The 21,428-nt window shown below is 43.9% G+C and overlaps 1 protein-coding gene across 1 annotated transcript in view; it reads right to left on the bottom strand.

Annotated features, from left to right (window-relative positions):
• LOC106604273 (uncharacterized) overlaps positions 1–19,627 on the bottom strand; it is a 104,138-nt gene extending 84,511 nt beyond the window's left edge. The window contains 5 exon segments of the mRNA XM_082975048.1: positions 6,852–6,952; positions 7,194–7,320; positions 8,419–8,751; positions 13,698–15,880; positions 19,324–19,627. Coding sequence (XP_082831174.1) covers positions 6,852–6,952; positions 7,194–7,320; positions 8,419–8,751; positions 13,698–15,470 — 2,334 coding nt within the window. The 5' untranslated portion in view covers positions 15,471–15,880; positions 19,324–19,627.
• Between the last annotated feature and the right edge of the window lie 1,801 nt (positions 19,628–21,428).

Genomic DNA, 21,428 nt, shown 5'->3' with positions numbered 1-21,428 from the left:
ATCTCTGTCAGCATTCTGACTTAAAGTATTTGGTGAAAGAAGTGTGGCATATCATCAGTGATGCTTAGTTCTTACCCTTTTGGAAACCCATTGTCTGAGTCTGACTCATACACCTACACCGAGGAATCAAAATACATCTGAAGACAGTGTGTGAGGTTTGAAGACTGTGTGTGATGTTTGAAGAGTGTGTGTGTGAGGTTTGAAGACTATGTGAGGTTTGACGAGTGCATGTGAGGTTTGAAGAGTGTGTGTGAGGTCTGACGAGTGTGTGTGAGGTGACTGTGATGTTTGAGGTCACAGAGATCTGCATCGCCTGCACAGCTGTGCACTGTGTGATTAAATGAATGCGCCTGAGCAGAGAAGTAATGTGTGTGTTCTCCCTCATCTGTGAGTCCTGCTGTGCTCTCTGTGTGCTAACTGCTGACTCATGTACTTCATAATGAGTCCAGTTGTGTAATGTGATTTAGACCAGCTCAGGGTGGCCTAAAGTGACTTGGCCACTTTTACCCTGTACTGATGCTGCTGGCTACTGTTACCCTCTACTGATGCTGCTGGCTACTAGTTACCCTGTACTGATGCTGCTGGCCACTGTTACCCTGTTCTGATGCTGCTGGCCACTAGTTACCCTGTACTGATGCTGCTGGCCACTGTTACCCTCTACTGATGCTGCTGGCCACTAGTTACCCTCTAATGATGCTGCTGGCCACTAGTTACCCTCTACTGATGCTGCTGGCCACTAGTTACCCTCTACTGATGCTGCTGGCTACTAGTTACCCTGTACTGATGCTGCTGGCCACTGTTACCCTGTTCTGATGCAGCTGGCCACTAGTTACCCTGTACTGATGCTGCTGGCCACTAGTTACCCTCTACTGATGCTGTTGGCCACTAGTTACCCTCTACTGATGCTGCTGGCCACTGTTACCCTCTACTGATGCTGCTGGCCACTAGTTACCCTCTACTGATGCTGCTGGCCACTAGTTACCCTCTACTGATGCTGCTGGCCACTAGTTACCCTCTACTGATGCTGCTGGCCACTGTTACCCTGTACTGATGCTGCTGGCCACTGTTACCCTCTACTGATGCTGCTGGCCACTGTTACCCTGTACTGATGCTGCTGACCACTGTTACCCTCTACTGATTCTGCTGGCCACTGTTACCCTCTACTGATGCTGCTGGCCACTAGTTACCCTCTACTGATGCTGCTGGCCACTGTTACCCTGTACTGATGCTGCTGGCCACTGTTACTCTCTACTCATGCTGCTGGCCACTGTTACCCTGTACTGATGCTGCTGACCACTGTTACCCTCTACTGATGCTGCTGGCCACTGTTACCCTCTACTGATGCTGCTGGCCACTAGTTACCCTCTACTGATGCTGCTGGCCACTAGGTACCCAGTACTGATGCTGCTGGCCACTGTTACCCTCTACTGATGCTGCTGGCCACTAGGTACCCAGTACTGATGCTGCTGGCCACTGTTACCCTCTACTGATGCTGCTGGCCACCAGTTACCCTGTACTGATGCTGCAGGCCGCTGTTACCCTGTACTGATGCTGCTGGCCACTGTTACCCTCTACTGATGCTGCTGGCTACTAGGTACCCTCTACTGATGCTGCTGGCCACTAGGTACCCAGTACTGATGCTGCTGGCCACTGTTACCCTGTACTGATGCTGCTGGCCACCAGTTACCCTGTACTGATGCTGCTGGCCACTGTTACCCTGTACTGATGCTGCTGGCCACCAGTTACCCTGTACTGATGCTGCTGGCCACTGTTACCCTCTACTGATGCTGCTGGACACTAGTTACCCTCTACTGATGCTGCTGGCCACTGTTACCCTCTACTGATGCTGCTGACCACCAGTTACCCTGTACTGATGCTGCTGGCCACGAGTTACCCTGTACTGATGCTGCTGGCCACTGTTACCCTGTACTGATGCTGCTGGCCACCAGTTACCCTGTACTGATGCTGCTGGCCACTGTTACCCTCTACTGATGCTGCTGGACACTAGTTACCCTCTACTGATGCTGCTGGCCACTGTTACCCTGTACTGATGCTGCTGACCACCAGTTACCCTGTACTGATGCTGCTGGCCAGTTCAGCCAGTGACACTATGATAGTCTGATGGGAGAGCTTTAGGCAGAGCAGCAGCAACAGAGAATACTACCCTGTTATTCACTGTTATTAACATGAGAGGAAATGAGAGGAGATGGGAGGAGATGAGAGGAGGGGTGATAGGAGGAGGGGAGAGAAGAGGAGAGGGCAGACAAGGGAGGAGAGGTGAGGGAGGTTAGAGGAAAGGAGAACTGAGGTGAAGAAAGGAAAGAGAAGGGGAGAGGAGGGGAGGAGAGAGGAGGGAAAGAGATGAGAGGGGGAAGAGAAGATAAGACAAAAGAAGAAGACTAGGAGTGTATTGAAAGGAAAGGGAAAGCGAGACGTCAGCATTAGCAGCTAATCCACTGCAGTCAGGAAGCTCTCTCTGTCTCCCTGCGGCCTGTGGGCTTCACTAGTCTGACTGGAAATGGGGGAGCGAGACACACACCCCCGTGCTTCAAAGCATGATAACACCAACCCACTAATTCATACGAATAGAGCAGCAGTACTGTTGTACCACACATGGCTTTATCTCTCTGGCCATTAACACACATCTCTCACTGTCCTTTGTCTCTCAGGCCATTTAACAAACACATCTCTCACTGTACTGTATCTATCTGGCCATTAACAAACATATCTCACTGTCCTTTATCTTTCTGGCCACTAACAAACATCTCTCCCTCTCCACTTATCTCTCTGGCCATTAACAAACATCTCTTATTGTCCTTTATCTCTCTGGCCATTAACAAACATCTCTCACTCTCCACTTATCTCTCTGGCCATTAACAAACATCTCTTACTGTTCTTTATCTCTCTGGCCATTAACAAACATCTCTCACTCTCCACTTATCTCTCTGGCCATTAACAAACATCTCTTACTGTTCTTTATCTCTCTGGCCATTAACAAACATCTCTTACTGTTCTTTATCTCTCTGGCCATTAACAAACATCTCTTATTGTCCTTTATCTCTCTGGCCATTAACAAACATCTCTCACTCTCCACTTATCTCTCTGGCCATTAACAAACATCTCTTACTGTTCTTTATCTCTCTGGCCATTAACAAACATCTCTTATTGTCCTTTATCTCTCTGGCCATTAACAAACATCTCTCACTCTCCACTTATCTCTCTGGCCATTAACAAACATCTCTTACTGTTCTTTATCTCTCTGGCCATTAACAAACATCTCTCACTCTCCACTTATCTCTCTGGCCATTAACAAACATCTCTTATTGTCCTTTATCTCTCTGGCCATTAACAAACATCTCTCACTCTCCACTTATCTCTCTGGCCATTAACAAACATCTCTCACTCTCCACTTATCTCTCTGGCCATTAACAAACATCTCTTACTGTTCTTTATCTCTCTGGCCATTAACAAACATCTCTTATTGTCATTTATCTCTCTGGCCATTAACAAACATCTCTCACTCTCCACTTATCTCTCTGGCCATTAACAAACATCTCTTACTGTTCTTTATCTCTCTGGCCATTAACAAACATCTCTCACTCTCCACTTATCTCTCTGGCCATTAACAAACATCTCTTACTGTTATTTATCTCTCTGGCCATTAACAAACATCTCTCACTCTCCACTTATCTCTCTGGCCATTAACAAACATCTCTTACTGTTCTTTATCTCTCTGGCCATTAACAAACATCTCTCACTCTCCACTTATCTCTCTGGCCATTAACAAACATCTCTTACTGTTCTTTATCTCTCTGGCCATTAACAAACATCTCTCACTCTCCACTTATCTCTCTGGCCATTAACAAACATCTCTTACTGTTATTTATCTCTCTGGCCATTAACAAACATCTCTCACTCTCCACTTATCTCTCTGGCCATTAACAAACATCTCTTACTGTTCTTTATCTCTCTGGCCATTAACAAACATCTCTTACTGTTCTTTATCTCTCTGGCCATTAACAAACATCTCTTATTGTCCTTTATCTCTCTGGCCATTAACAAACATCTCTCACTCTCCACTTATCTCTCTGGCCATTAACAAACATCTCTTACTGTTCTTTATCTCTCTGGCCATTAACAAACATCTCTTATTGTCATTTATCTCTCTGGCCATTAACAAACATCTCTCACTCTCCACTTATCTCTCTGGCCATTAACAAACACATCTCTCACTCTCTTTTTGAAACACTCTCAATGGTTTATATCGCCATTGAAAAGTAGCCCTGAGGGATGAGAGCCAAAACATAAGACACATAAAGAAAACATCTGTCTATCCCTCTCTTTCTCTCTCTCACCCCTCTCTCCACCTCCCCACCTTCTCTTCTTCTCTGTATACCCCCTCTCCTCCAAATCTCTCTCACCCACACACTGTCTATTTAACTCACACTTAAAAAGGCTTTCTAAAGATAGAATCCTGAAGATAAACAGGAAACACACAGTGTCATGGCAACAGCATGGAACTGACGACAAACACGTTCAACTCCAGAATGGTTGTGGTGGCAAAATACAGAGAGTTTGACCTCTAGCTGTGTGTATGAGTGTCTGTGAGAGAGTGTGTGTGTGTGCCTACCTGCATGCATGCCTTTGTGTGTGTGTGTGTGTGTGTGTGTGTGTGTGTGTGTGTGTGTGTGTGTGTGTGTGTGTGTGTGTGTGTGTGTGTGTGTGTGTGTGTGTGTGTGTGTGTGTGTGGGGGGGGACAGCTGCAGCTCATTAACAGTTAGACTGAGAGATGGAGAGAAAAGACTCTCTCCTTCAGTTAACGTCCCTTGGGGCCCCGTCTTCATCAAAGGGCCTTTCTCTGAGATTCTGGGTTTAGGTCCCAAAGGTGAGAAAGATGAGAGAGAGATGAGAGAGAGAACAGATAGAGGTGACAGAGAGAACAGAGAGAGATGAGAGAGACAACTGAGAGAGATGCCAAAGAACAGCAAGAGATGAGAGAGAGAGAGCGAGAGAACAGAGAGTGATGAGAACAGAGAGGGATGAAAGAGAAAGAACAGAGAGTGATGAACAGAGAGAGATGAGAACAGAGCGGGATGAAAGAGAAAGGACAGAGAGTGATGAGAACAGAGAGGGATGAAAGAGAAAGGACAGAGAGTGATGAGAACAGAGAGAGATGAGAACAGAGCGGGATGAAAGAGAAAGGACAGAGAGTGATGAGAACAGAGAGTGATGAGAACAGAGAGGGATGAAAGAGAAAGAACAGAGAGTGATGAGAACAGAGAGAGATGAGAACAGAGCGGGATGAAAGAGAAAGAACAGAGAGTGATGAGAGGTAGATATTAAAGGATCTGAGTCCTATGGCATATGACCTGCTGGATGAAATATATAGGCCACATTTTTTCTTTCAAATATGTTTCTCAAACCAGAACCCTGAAGGAAGACTGTTGAACTGAACCCTGAAGGAAGACTGTTGAACTGAACCCTGAAGGAAGACTGTTAAACTGAACCCTGAAGGAAGACTGTTGAACTGAACCCTGAAGGAAGACTGTTGAACTGAACCCTGAAGGAAGACTGTTGAACTGAACTCTGAAGGAAGACTGTTGAACTGAACCCTGAAGGAAGACTGTTGAACTGAACCCTGAAGGAAGACTGTTGAACTGAACCCTGAAGGAAGACTGTTAAACTGAACCCTGAAGGAAGACTATTGAACTGAACCCTGAAGGAAGACTGTTGAACTGAACCCTGAAGGAAGACTGTTAAACTGAACCCTGAAGGAAGACTGTTAAACTGAACCCTGAAGGAAGACTGTTGACCTGAACCCTGAAGGAAGACTGTTAAACTGAACCCTGAAGGAAGACTGTTGAACTGAACCCTGAAGGAAGACTGTTGAACTGAACCCTGAAGGAAGACTGTTGAACTGAACTCTGAAGGAAGACTGTTGAACTGAACCCTGAAGGAAGACTGTTGAACTGAACCCTGAAGGAAGACTGTTGAACTGAACCCTGAAGGAAGACTGTTAAACTGAACCCTGAAGGAAGACTATTGAACTGAACCCTGAAGGAAGACTGTTGAACTGAACCCTGAAGGAAGACTGTTAAACTGAACCCTGAAGGAAGACTGTTAAACTGAACCCTGAAGGAAGACTGTTGACCTGAACCCTGAAGGAAGACTGTTAAACTGAACCCTGAAGGAAGACTATTGAACTGAACCCTGAAGGAAGACTGTTGAACTGAACCCTGAAGGAAGACTGTTGAACTGAACCCTGAAGGAAGACTGTTGAACTGAACCCTGAAGGAAGACTGTTGAACTGCATTGCAGAGATATTCCCTGAACGTCTTCATCAAACCAGAAACCGGAAGGAAGACTAGGGCAAAACAGACGGCGTTGGCTTACATTGCTGATAATATGTAAACTATATTTCGTCTCCAATGTTTATTGAAAACATAAATAAAGTTGCACAATGCGCATTTGTCTCTCAAATACATTGTTACAGTTGTTGGTTAGCTCGCTAGCTGGCAAATTTTAACCATATTAGCATAGACCTCAGTCAAAACCCCTCAAAACAAGACAGCTCGGAGATTCCAACCAGCGATCTTTCAGTTACTGACCTAATGCTCTTAAGCGCTAGGCTATCTGCCGCCACATAGCAGTTTCATGTCCTTGTTGCTAGCTACCTGGCCATCCAGAATCACAACAACACACAACCTTCTGACGTTGTCAGCTAACCCGTCTATAGGGAATAGGGTCCCATTTGAGACGCAGCCAGTGACTTGTGACTGAACATGCTAACAGGCTAACATGCTAACAGGCTAATATAGTGTGATTATAGGACATGGTAGGCAGTGACTCACGATGTTGACTTGTAGTGGACCAGAGCCTGTTCTGAGCAGTCTCCTCCTGCAGCTGCCAGTCTCTCCATCTCCAGGACACATTGAGGATGACTGGGAGTCTGCTGTAGGGGACAGACACACAGACAGTTCAACCACCACACACACACACACACACACACACACACACACACACACACACACACACACACACACACACACACACACACACACACACACACACACACACACACACACACACACACACACCGCACACACACACACACACGCATGCGTACACCAACATGCACATATTGACACAGGCAGGCAGGCATGCACACACACGTGCACACATTCATGTAGTACCTGTGTGTCCCTGGAACAGGGCCAGAGTGGTAAGGCTGCTGGGGGGGAGAGGGAGGGAGTGACACCTCTGAAGAGACACTCTGAGGGGGGGCTCTAATGGTGATGCCCCCGGGGGACGAGACATGGCCTGGAACACACTGGACAGTTATGCAAGCACACACCCAACGCCTCTCACATACAGTACATACAGTACATACAGTACATACTGTACATACAGTACATACAGTACATACAGTACATACAGATCCCCCAAAGAACACATCTTCTTTCCTTCTCAGAGTGTAGAACATTTAAACCCCACAGTATATTCTGGTGCATAGGTTCTGAGTGCATGCCGCAGACAACCTTGTGATACAGTATGAATCATTCCTACCAGTCAGGTGATACAATATGAATCATTCCTACCAGTCCGGTGATACAATATGAATCATTCCTACCAGTCAGGTGATACAATATGAATCATTCCTACCAGTCCGGTGATACAATATGAATCATTCCTACCAGTCCGGTGATACAATATGAATCATTCCTATCAGTCAGGTGATACAATATGAATCATTCCTACCAGTCCGGTGATACAATATGAATCATTCCTACCAGTCAGGTGATACAATATGAATCATTCCTACCAGTCAGGTGATACAGTAGGAATCATTCCTATCAGTCAGGTGATACAATATGAATCATTCCTACCAGTCAGGTGATACAATATGAATCATTCCTACCAGTCAGGTGATACAGTATGAATCATTCCTACCAGTCAGGTGAATGAGTCTCCAGGTGAAAAGTTCAGAGGGTGAGTTATTATGAGGGAATAATGAATGGACAGAACGTATGGGAGCGGTGATGCAGAAAATTGGCCACGGACAGAGAAAGAGTGAATGAGAGAGACAGCAGAGAGCGAGAGGAAAGAGAGAGATCAAGAGAGCAGAGAAAGAGCAGCTCAAGGAAAGGAGGATATATGAATACAGCTTGTAGAAATGGGTCAGAGCGTGTAGTATTGTTGTAGAGTAGGAGGATACACGGTTTGTAATCTCCTCCCATCAAAGCGTGCAGCGCGTGGTGTGGTTGATTCATTACTGGTCCTACCAGCCAGGAGGACTACAGACTATATTGAAATGAGAGTTGGCAGAGACTACTGGTCAGTCTCCACACACACTCCCACTTTCATTCTCTCAGCAGTGGGATAATGTGTGTGTGTTTGTGTGTGTGTGTGAGGTCTTACTCTGTGACTTTGCGCGGGGTCTGTCTCCACGGTAACGGAGGGCTCTATGACAGAGCATGGCCTGGCCAGACCGCCCGCCTGTCTCCGACCCGGCAAGAGGTGCATCATGGGACCGGGCCTGCGTCTGTGCCGGCACAGAGAGCCCCCTGCGGCCTGCTGAGTAACGGCAAATGCACAGCCCTCTGGGAAGGGACTGCAGACTCGGAGGTCGACCAGTGCTGAGGTAGGACGAGGGCGAGGGCAGCGGGGCTTGGGAGGGGCAGGGGTCTTCACTGGACTAGAATAGGACTGGACTGACCTGGGCCTCCTCAAAACACTGCCTGATAGAGCTCCCTATTCAACCAACCAATTAATTAATTCATCAATAAATCGATCAGTCAATCAATCAATCTGGTTCTAGGTAACAATTCCATCTAACTCCATTCACAACCCTGATTTCCATAGTTGGTTTCCATTTTAGTTTAACAGTGGATAATCCACTGTTAGACCAAGCCCAGTATTACTCTGCAGGATAATCCACTGTTAGACCAAGCCCAGTATTACTCTGCAGGATAATCCACTGTTAGACCAAGCCCAGTATTACTATAACTCATCGTAGTGCAGTACATGAGGGACTGACATGTCCAGACTCGCTGTGAGAGAGACACCGGAGGGCAGATGAGATGAGCAATCTGAACGGTGTGAGGAGAAGGATATGTGTGTGAAGCTGCAGTTAGGGTGCGGGCAGTCACACACACACACACACACACACACACACACACACACACACACACACACACACACACACACACACACACACACACACACACACACACACACACACACACACACACACACACACACACACACGTGTTTTCTGTTGCACATATTTGCTCTACCACGCCTGATTTTACTAATTGAGGGCTTTATATTAGTTGGTAGGCTGGGGCTGGAATAGAACACACGTGTGGAATGTCTAAGGGATCCCCGAGGACTGGGTTGGGAACCACTTTTAGAACTAAATTCCCATGGTTTTTTTTAGGACAAGATTTACTGGTGTGTTTTTGTGTGACAGGAAGGGGCAGGAAGGACAGACAACTGTGGTCTAACGAACACTCTCTGACTCTACTTCCTCCTCTGGCCAACAGATGGGGCAAACGAATACCCACAACATGCTCTCTGTCCATTACCCTCTCTAACAGAGAGAGAGACCTATAGTCTACTTATTCAACGTTGTGCAGTACAAGTAACTGATATGAGACTTGCATAAAGCATTTAGATGATTTCTGTTTTTAAAAAGCAAAAGAATGATGATGATTAACAACATTAGAAAGGTTAACAATAAGACAATGTTGCAATGTAATAGTTAGGTAATAGCTACACAATGACAGGATCTGATAACGACGTAGAATGAATTAATGATTTGATAGGACAGAATAAAATGAGGTGATGACTACAATAACACATTTTTATCATTAACAGGCACAGATTACAAATAACTATTTGAATTCCTTACTGAATCGATTTGCAGTCCCTTACAAACATGTTTGTGGCAAATTGTGGCAAAATTGCTGCAAACAAAATAGTGTGTCACAAAATGCTGCTGGAAGTTTGCAAATGTTTGCCAGTGGTGAATCTGTGGTAAACCTTCGGCAACAATAATATTTATTGCCACTAGTGGCAAACAGTTTGCCAGAGGTTTTTTTCCGTCAAGATTCTATTTGAATCTATGGCAAACCTGTGGCAACAATATTTATTGCCAGCAGTGGCAAACAGTTTACTGGAAGCCATTTCTGGTGAACACATGACTTCCAAGACCAGTAACCGCTGACGAGCAATCAAGGGGATTCGAAAAATTTGTTGAAATATGGAAACCAAACTAGTTACCTACCAGTGAGTGAAATGATTCATTAAACATCCTAATAAACTTTAAAATTGGGTTAGTTAATTGATGGCTAGTTAGCAATGTCATATTTTATGGGATAGAGTGAAACACATTAGGTTGATACCAGTTTCAATCCGTCAGCGCCACTGACTGGCTAGCGCTTAGCTAGCTAACATTAGCTATCATAATATTGCACAATTAATGTGATCGCTAGCTAGCTAACTAATGATTTGCCTAAACAATTATATTTTTCGGTGAATACGTTGATGTCTTATTATACCAAAATGCATTTCAATATGCTAGTATCACTGTTCAGTAGCATGTTTGCTAGCACAACAGCTAAGGTAGCAACAATATGAGCTGACTTGACATCCAAGCCAGACTTCACTTTTGTAGATGGATACCCTTCCCCTACCTGTGGTGTTGGAAGATGTTGTATTGGTAGAAGGATAAATCAACACCCTGGGAAAATGTTTGTGGTGCACTCAATCATAACACTTTATTTGAGTGTATCATCTTCAATCTTGATGAGGTAAGTAAATGTATGTAGTATTCTCAGAATTGTAGGCCATACATTTATTCTTTGAAACAATTAGAACTTTCATTGCTTTAAACTAGTAGCTAGCTCATCTTCATCATGTGTTGTTCCATCTCTGTTTCTAGAAGCAATCAGTTACAAGACAAAAAGACAGACTGATGCCTTCAATCAAACTGAGGACAGAGAAATATGCATGCACCAGGTCAAGGCTTCTTGCATGGATGGCTTTGAGATGTAAGTTAACAATAATTTATTTTGGAACATTAATATGAATTGCCCAATTAGGCATAGCTCAATTTTATGTTGCTTTTCTTCCACCCAAGCCGTATATACCTGAGTCAGGAAGAAGAGACAACTAGTAGTCCCCAGTCTAGATTGAAAATCATAATTAGTTGATAAGTTTGAATCAGTTGTGTTGAGGCTTGGCTGAAGAAATATTTTGTATACAGTGGCTCTCTATGAACAGTTGGACACATATTAAAAGCTAAGTCCCAGTTTGTGCATGCTACATCGTTTGTATATACAGTGGCTTGCGAAAGTATTCACCCCCTTGGCATTTTTCCTATTTTCTTGCCTTACAACCTGGAATTAAAATGGATTTTGGGGGGTTTGTATAAATTGATTTACATAACATGCCTACCACTTTGAAGATGCAAAATATTTTTGATTGTGAAACAAACAAGAATTAAGACAAAAAACTGAAAACTTGAGCGTGCATAACTATTCACCTCCCCAAAGTCAATACTTTGTAGAGCCACCTGTTGCAGCAATTACAGCTTCAAGTCTCTTGGGGTATGTCTCATAAGCTTGGCACATCTAGCCACTGGGATTTTTGCCCATTCTTCAAGGCAAAACTGCTCCAGCTCCTTCAAGTTGGATGGGTTCCGCTGGTGTACAGCAATCTTTAAGTCATACAACAGATTCTCAATTGGATTGAGGTCTGGGCTTTGACTAGGCCATTCCGAGATATTTAAATGTTTCCCCTTAAACCACTCAAGTGTTGCTTTAGCAGTATGCTTTGGGTCATTGTCCTGCTGGAAGGTGAACCTCTGTCTCAGTCTCAAATCTCTGGAAGACTGAAACAGGTTTCCTCAAAGAATATCCCTGTATTTAGGGTCATCCATCATTCCTTCAATTCTGACCAGTTTCCCAGTCCCTGCTGATGAAAAACATCCCCACAGCATGATGCTGCCACCATCATGCTTCACTGTGGGGATGGTGTTCTCGGGGTGATGAAAGGTGTTGGGTATGCGCCAGACATAGCATTTTCCTTGATGTCCAAAATGCTCAATTTTAGTCTCATCTGACCAGAGTACCTTCTTCTTCATATTCTTACCATTTTTTAATAATGGATTTAATGGTGCTCTGTGGGATGTTCAAAGTTTCTGATATTTTTTTATAACCCAATCCTGATCTGTACTTCTCCACAACTTTGTTCCTGACCTGTTTGGAGAGCTCCTTGGTCTTCATGGTGCCGTTTGCTTGGTGGTGCCCCTTGCTTACTGGTTTTGCAGACTCTGGGGCCTTTCAGAACAGGTGTATATATACTGAGATCATGTGGCAGATCATGTGACACTTAGATTACACACAGGTGGACTTTATTTAAGAAATTAGGTGACTTCTGAAGGTAATTGGTTGCACCAGATCTTATTTAGAGGCTTCATAGCACCATTTTTTCCATTTTTATTTTTTAGCATTTTTTTCAACAAGTTATTTTTTTAATTTCACTGCAACAATTTGGACTGTTTTGTGTATGTCCATTACATGAAATCCAAATAAAAATCATTTTAAATTACAGGTTGTAATGCAACAAAAAAGGAAAAACGCCAAGGGGGATGAATACTTTTGCAAGGCACTGTACACTGTATAGCAATAATATACAAAGCAGAAGCATTGTTTCCTTGCTGAAAAATATTTAGAATGCCAGTTTCAGTGAGAAGCATAACAACATCAAGGCAGCTTTGTAACAGATGACCCTGTTTTCCAAAGCCAATCCTGCCCAGTAGCCACTGAATCAATGTTTTAAGATGCCAAAATATAAAGTGTTAAATTGTTTTCAGTATCCTAATGTTGGTTTTGTTTTGTGTTTTCTGATTGTTTCAGTTCATATTTTCAACAAGCTTTGGTCGAAGGACTTCCACAGGGCCTCCATCTCCAAAGTTCACTCAAAAAGGCAATAGTTCTGAACTGGGTTTGATTTGTTTTTTGTTGTTTAAATGATCTTCTAAACCTCCATTGGTTGAAAGCTATTGCTCAATTAACACGTGGCTCATGTAAATTCTGTAGTTGCCCCTTTAAACATCCTAAGCTCAACATCCCCATAGTGTTCACATTTCTCTCATGTAAATGCAGCTACATAAAAATATGAAATAAAAAATGTATTTGGGAAATATCCAGTCTTTGCTCTTTTCTTCATTAACCTGCTGATCATTTCAATTTAGATTGGATTTATTTATATCTGTTAACACATGGTGTTTAGTATGTTTAATACTGTATGTTTAGTTTAGTTATGTCTGTGAGAAGCAAGTTCATTTACAGTTATATGTGAGTGGGTTAATGTAGATATAACATTTCAATATTGTTAACACACAGTCACCAAAAACGGGATCTAATTTGTATATTCATACTGAGTTTTCAGCAAATTTGCAGCAAACAGTGGAATGTTAGCCATATGTTTCCCAGAATTGTTTGCCAGAAGTTTACAAGTCGCCGCAACAGTTTGCCACAAAACTAATTTGCATGTGAAAATATGAGCTTGCCACAAATCTGCAGCAAATTGGCCAAAGGTTTGCTACAACTGTTTTCCAGAAACCATTTTTTTTCAATAAGGGGTGTTGAACATAAAACAGTTTTCATGTTTATCATCAACATACTCACCTTAAATACTTCCTGGTGGCAGTTTCCTGCTGGCTCCCTAGTGGCTACAGTCTCTCCTTCCCGTAACTCTGATTGGCCGTTTGGAAGGTGTGTCTGATCCGAGACAGGTAGAGCATCCTCGGAATCCAGATCATTTCCTGAGTGTCCCTCTCTTCCCTCTCTTTCTCTCTCTTCCACTGTAGACAGACATTCTAAGTGGTCTCTGTCTCCCACTGTCTCTTTCTGAGTCTCTCTCTCCAGCCTTGAGTGTGGCACATGATTCTCTACTGTGGCTACAGAGGTGTGCCGTGTCTGTCTCTCTGTCTGTCTGACTGTCTGGCTCTCTGTCTGTTTGTCTGTCTGTCTGGTCGTTTCCAATGAGCTCACACACACCAGGCCGTTAACGCTTGGTGAGTCCGGACATACCCTCCAGGCCTTCAGCACCACCTGAGGAGACCGTCTGCCTATCAGAGGAGTGGGTGAGGCAGGGTCACAGGCAGGGGGGTGAGGGGTCAGGGGTGAGCCAGGTGTCGGGGGACACTCTGGAAGGTCCTCACTGCGGAGAGTCAGGGACACACTGTGGACGTAGTCCCCCAGACGCTGCCCTGCTCTGGGGGAGTCCAGTGGCGTCCGCTCCGCTCCCCCCTCTGGAGGAGAGAAGGAGTGAGAAGACATCCGCCATTTTCTAGCCGTCTCCGCAACGTTGCTGAAGAACTTAATCAGACCCCCAAAATGTCCTCCTTTGCTGTCAGAGTGTTTCGGAGCAGCTGGCTGAAAGTCCCTGATGCTCTCAAAGTCCACCGAGCCGTAGTCAGAGTCCATGGTCTTGTCCAGTGTGTGTAGCTCTGAGTCAAAACTCCTCTCTGAGTAAGCCGGGTTCCCCTTCCCCAGGACAGAGATCTTCCTCAGGTAACTCCACACGTCAGCTCTCTTAGACCTCCTCCCACCCAGCGGGGCCTTGGGGCCACCCCTCACACTCTGCTCCTCACACACTCCTGCTGAGATACTGTTACAGTTAGAGGAGTGGTTGGCCTGCGCCTGAGCCTGGACCTGAGATCTCTTGGTGTAGGGGACTCTCTCTGTGGGCTTAGAGCCGTTCTGGGTAACAGGCTCCACTAGTGAGGGAAGATGGTGTCTGTCCAGGGTAGCTGTCAGATCCATGTCCTCAAATGAGCAGTCGAACTCGGCGGTGTGTCCGGCATAAGAGTGCCTCTTGGCGTAGTGGCGGAGTGTGCTCCTACCGGGATGCAGGGCGGGCGAGGGGAGGAAGTCCCGGCAGGACGAGTCGCCCTCCGTCTCTCCGTCTCTGAACTTAGTGCTGGACCCAGACATCTTCCCCACCCTCCCCTTGAAGACACCCGGAGAGCGGAGCTTCTTGATGGAGCGGACCTTGTCAGCAAAGGACAGTTTAGGGATGGAGGCCTCCTCTCCAGGGAGGATCATGGAGTGAGGTCTTCTGTTATCCAGTTCTGAAGCCGCTTTACGCCGGGTCAAGATCTTCCAGATGCCTCCTGTAGCTCTTGGTCTACGGTTGACATCCGGGTGCTCCATCCCAGGGGTCTGAGGGGGTGCCTGGGTCTCTGCCTGTCTATCCCCAGCCCCCTGCCACTGTCCCTGGGCTTGGCCTGGAGCCTGACACTCTTCTTGACCCTCTCCCTGTCCCTCTCCCTTCCCAGTCTCCTGGATAGATACAGTGCTGGTCTCATTCTGCACATCCAGAGACACGTTGAAGACTTTATTGACGAACCCGTTGGGGTCGCTGCTGTGGGAGGCGGGGTTGTCCATGTGTTCCATCCTCTCTCATCTCATCCTACTACAGCTAAGTCAGCTATCAGCTCCGTCAGCTATCAGCTCCGTCAGCTATCAGCTAAGTCAGCTATCAGCTCCGTCAGCTATCAGCTCCGTCAGCTATCAGCTAAGTCAGCTATCAGCTAAGTCAGCTATCAGCTCCGTCAGCTATCAGCTCCGTCAGCTATCAGCTACGTCAGCTATCAGCTCCGTCAGCTATCAGCTAAGTCAGCTATCAGCTAAGTCAGCTATCAGCTCCGTCAGCTATCAGCTACGTCAGCTATCAGCTAAGTCAGCTATCAGCTACGTCAGCTATCAGCTAAGTCAGCTATCAGCTACGTCAGCTATCAGCTACGTCAGCTATCAGCTACGTCAGCTATCAGCTCCAGACCGCACCATCTCTTTCACCCACACACCTGGAGAGACAAAACATACAGCACAGCAATTTGTCAGCTCTCTTATACTCACACACACAATTCAATTATAATCAATGAAAGAACCCTGTATTTATCTCTGAAGGGCAATACGAACCCTGTTTTTATCTCAGAGGGTCAATAAGAACCCTGTATTTATCTCTGAGGGTCAATAAGAACCCTGTATTTATCTCTAAGGGGCAATAAGAACTCTGTATTTATCTCTGAGGGTCAATAAGAACCCTGTATTTATCTCTGAGGGGCAATAAGAACCCTGTATTTATCTCAGAGGGTCAATATGAACCCTGTATTTATCTCTGAGGGTCAATAAGAACCCTGTATTTATCTCTGAGGGGCAATAAGAACCCTGTATTTATCTCAGAGGGGCAATAAGAACCCTGTATCTATCTCTGAGGGGCAATAAGAACCCTGTAATTATCTCAGAGGGGCAATAATAATCCTGTATTTATCTCCGAGGGTCAATAAGAACCCTGTATTTATCTCCGAGGGGCAATAAGAACTCTGTATTTATCTCCGAGGGGCAATAAGAACCCTGTAATTATCTCAGAGGGGCAATAAGAACCCTGTATTTATCTCTGAGGGGCAATAAGAACCCTGTAATTATCTCAGAGGGGCAATAATAATCCTGTATTTATCTCCGAGGGTCAATAAGAACCCTGTATTTATCTCCGAGGGGCAATAAGAACCCTGTATTTATCTCCGAGGGGCAATAATAATCCTGTATTTATCTCAGAGGGGCAATAAGAACCCTGTATTTATCTCTGAGGGGCAATAAGAACCCTGTAATTATCTCCAAGGGGCAATAAGAACCCTGTAATTATCTCAGAGGAGCAATAATAATCCTGTATTTATCGCTGAGGGGCAATAAGAACCCTGTAATTATCTCCGAGGGGCAATAATAATCCTGTATTTATTTCCAAGGGGCAATAAGAACCATGCATTTATCTTCGAGGGGCAATAACAAAACTGGTGTTATTGTACAAAGTTTGGAGACTTTGCTTGAGTTCAGCCAAATAAACCCTTCATTCATAATATGTCATACAGACCTGACCACACGTCAGATTTAGATGCCCCACAAGACAAGATACAGGTACAGCATAGATACAGTACAGATACAGATACAGATACAGATACAGGTACAGCATAGATACAGTACAGATACAGATACAGATACAGCGGTACAGCATAGATACAGTACAGATACAGATACAGATACAGATACAGATACAGGTACAGCATAGATACAGTACAGATACAGATACAGGTACAGCATAGATACAGTACAGATACAGATACAGGTACAGCATAGATACAGATACAGATACAGATATAGCATAGATACAGTACAGATACAGATACAGGTACAGCATAGATACAGATACAGGTACAGCATAGATACAGATACAGATACAGGTATAGCATAGATACAGTACAGATACAGGTACAGCATAGATACAGTACAGATACAGTACAGGTACCGGTACAGATACAGATACAGTACAGGTACAGGTACAGGTACAGGTACAGTACAGGTACAGTACAGATACAGTACAGGTACAGTACAGATACAGTACAGGTACAGTACAGATACAATACAGGTACAGTACAGATACAGGTTCAGTACTGGTACAGGTACAGTACAGGTACAGTACAGATACAGTACAGGTACAGTACAGATACAGTAAAGGTACAGTACAGATACAGGTACAGTACTGGTACAGTACAGGTACAGTACAGATACAATACAGGTACAGTACAGATACAGGTTCAGTACTGGTACAGGTACAGTACAGATTGCTGTTTGTGTAATACTGGTGCATAAAGAGTGCAGTTCAAAAAGCTATGGTTGCATCCTAAATGGCAGCATATTCCCTATAGTGCACTACTTGTGACCAGGGCTCAAAAGCAGTGCCCTATATAGGCAATAGGGTGCTATTTGGGCGCAGACCCTATCTCTCATCACTTGTAACACATGACTTAACATAGTAGTCATGGTCTTACATGGAACATTCTATAAAGGCATGCATGACTGACACATCTTTGGGGGGTATTTGAAATGAGCTGATGTAGGGTGACTTGAAATAAGTGAATCTTTCATCTTGTGTGCAGTACAGTGGTCCCTTTAAAGTGAGTCAGCATTATTTAAACATCCACCCTCATACCCCTCTATACCCCCGCGAGCCACATTAGCCCAAGTAATTATACAAAATACAGCCGCACACACACCAGGATCCCGCGTTGCCATGGAAACCGAGCCCTACGGAGGTGGTGGTGATGTGTGTGTGCGTTGATATCATACGACAGATCCCCTTCATCTGAGGAGGATGACTGAGAGCTAGGCCCAGCCTCCATTCACTCTCTGTTCCACATATTAATGCACTATCCTTGCCCAGGTCATTTGAGATAGGACTATGCCCTATTAGCCAACATTATGTGGACAACAGATCCCCCCCACAAGAGTAGTTAGGAATACATGCAGCTAGATACAGTATTGTAAACTAATTGAAGAGGTGTGGTTACATGTAGTTACATACAGTATTATAAACTAATCTAAGAGGTATGGTTACATGTAGTTAGAGTATTATAAACTAATCTAAGAGGTATGGTTACATGTAGTTAGAGTATTATAAACTAATCTAAGAGGTGTGGTTACATGTAGTTAGAGTATTATAAACTAATCTAAGAGGTATGGTTACATGTAGTTAGAGTATTATAAACTAATCTAAGAGGTATGGTTACATATAGTTACATACAGTATTATAAACTAATCTAAGAGGTATGGTTACATATAGTTAGAGTATTATAAACTAATCTAAGAGGTATGGTTACATACAGTTACATGCAGTATTATAAACTAATCTAAGAGATATGGTTATATATAGTTAGATACAGTATTATAAACTAATCTAAGAGGTATGGTTACATATAGTTACATACAGTATTATAAACTAATCTAAGAGATATTTATAATTATAATTACATATAGGCCCATACAACCCTATAAACTATAACAGGTGTAATTTATTCAATATCACTTGGATTAAAATAGGCTCTTATCAAAGATGAATAAAATGGAAAAAATATATGTCAACACGACATTTTAAATGTGAATAGTTTGCCTCACGTTATTTTTATTTATTGTTTTGAATAGGCCTATACAAACGTGAAACTAAACTGAAAGTGTGTCGCTAAAGAATAAATCATGATAGGCAACGGTAAGAATCAGCTTTAGACAATCTTTAGTACAGTTGAGAAATGTTTATTTTTTCGCCCTCATCGAAGTAATTTATCCGACCCATTTAACTACAACCGTCCGATAATTCGTTAGAGTAGCCTATAGCCTCTATTGCAATTTATTGACGATAACAGACTTAACAAGTGAGAAACGTTTACGAACATACGTTTACAAAATTGTTGTAACCTACCAACTTGGTTTCGAGAGTTGAAACTCCTCGATACGTATCAAACTTCTGGACAAAACGTCATCTTCGAAACAGTTACGGTAAGTAGGGTACAGAAACAGCGGTTGACTTTCCACCCGGTAAACTTTTTATATCTATGAGTAACGCTGAAATGATGCTGTGGCGAGTTCTTAGTCTTTTGACGGTGGGCTAATCTCCTTTTAGTTCAAGAAATCTTCCTCAAAACTCTGAAAATGTCAAAAGTTTTCTCTCTGGGTAGAGACTGATGAACACTCTTACCCTTTAAGCTCGAGCAGCAGACAGTGGATCAGCAGCACCAACTGTATGATCAGCAGCCAGCCAGGGGCACACACACACACACACACACACACACACACACACACACACAGGCTCACACGCACATATGCACACTCACACACACATTCATCGTTTTATTGAAACAAATTACATTGATAGACCTAGTTTCCTAAATATGTATTTTTTATCAGTTTTTTCTGAAATGTAATTAGTAAACTGCCCAATAGTTAATTTAAGTAGCCAAATAACCTTAGCTATATAATGGTTCAAGTTAAACATGCCAGTGAAAATACATGATTGAGTGAAGAGGGGTTTCGTTGGCTGGACCCACTTTCAGGAATTGCTTTGAATGTGAAAATCCTTCTATTGAAAGGACACAATGGGACAGAGCACACAGGGGAAACTGGAAGAGTTCACATAAATGAAACAGCTTCAGAATATTTTAGCTGTGAAAGAGATGGTGGGGCAGGTGACTAAATGTCTGTCCTGTTTCTGGCCCATTGTCATCGCATGGCGTTCTCCCTTCTACACAGGAAACAGTGGATCTTACAGCAGTGGGGGGACAGGGACAGGGACGGGGGCGATTTGGCCGACAATGGCAGGAAGCCTGTCTGAATGCATGTAAATATCTGTGTATGTGTCCCGCCCCCCTGTGGACCTAAGACCCCTTAGAATGGTCCTGGAGCACCTTGCTGTTTAGTAACTGTGTGATTTATCCTCCATCCTCTTCCTCTGTAACTCATACTGTACTGTCATCATCCTCTTCCTCTGTAACTCATACTCTACTGTCATCATCCTCTTCCTCTGTAACTCATACTCTACTGTCATCATCCTCTTCCTCTGTAACTCATACTCTACTGTCATCATCCTCTTCCTCTGTAACTCATACTCTACTGTCATCATCCTCTTCCTCTGTAACTCATACTCTACTGTCATCATCCTCTTCCTCTGTAACTCATACTCTACTGTCATCATCCTCTTCCTCTGTAACTCATACTCTACTGTCATCATCCTCTTCCTCTGTAACTCATACTCTACTGTCATCATCACGCCACTCAGGACAGTAACATCCAGGCTCTTTACATGACCCCTTGTTATCAAGATGTCAAACCTTAAAGGCACAATGACGATGTCCTGCCGTGGAGGGGCTGCCGTGGAGGGGCTGCCGTGGCGGGGCTGCCGTGGCGGGGATACCGTGGCGGGGATACCGTGGCGGGGATACCGTTATAAGATAAGAGTCATGAAGTGTTTATGATAGGGTCAAATAACTTGAAAATACTTGAATAGAAAAGTAACATCCTCTTTACATGATAACTTGACAGCCTTCATAATAATAACCTGAAGACTGTACAGATGTAGTATCTTCATTTGATCACCCTGTTACAGGAGAACTTTCGTGCAATGCAGGAAATCTAAAACTTGTAGTGTATTTGAGATTTAAAAAGGCTTCTGAATTTTGTAATTTCACTTTAAAAAAAAAGAAACCCCTACAAATATTATTAATTATAATCCGCATAATAATTCACATTTCCTGTTGTTGCAGGATTATTTTCCTGCTGTAGTATTCTGTCTCAAATGAAGGTCCTACATATCTGTATTTTATACACACTTAGTGGCAGCAATGTAAAGTATTGTAATGCCTGATCCTCCTCTTTCTTAATTCCTTTCTGTTAAATCTCTCATTCATAACCCTGCTTTATATTTATGGTTAGAAACATTTCTGTCTGAGCCAGCAAGAGCCTTCTCTGTCTCTGCCCGCTGCTACCTGCCTCCTCTCACATTCACTTACTTCCTCACAGAAGCCAGGCAGC

Source organism: Salmo salar, chromosome 05, assembly GCF_965601325.2.
Source record: "Salmo salar chromosome 05, fSalSal1, whole genome shotgun sequence".
NCBI lineage: Eukaryota > Metazoa > Chordata > Actinopteri > Salmoniformes > Salmonidae > Salmo > Salmo salar.
Note: the sequence above shows the minus strand (reverse complement) of the source record. Positions and strands in the feature narration are given on the sequence as shown.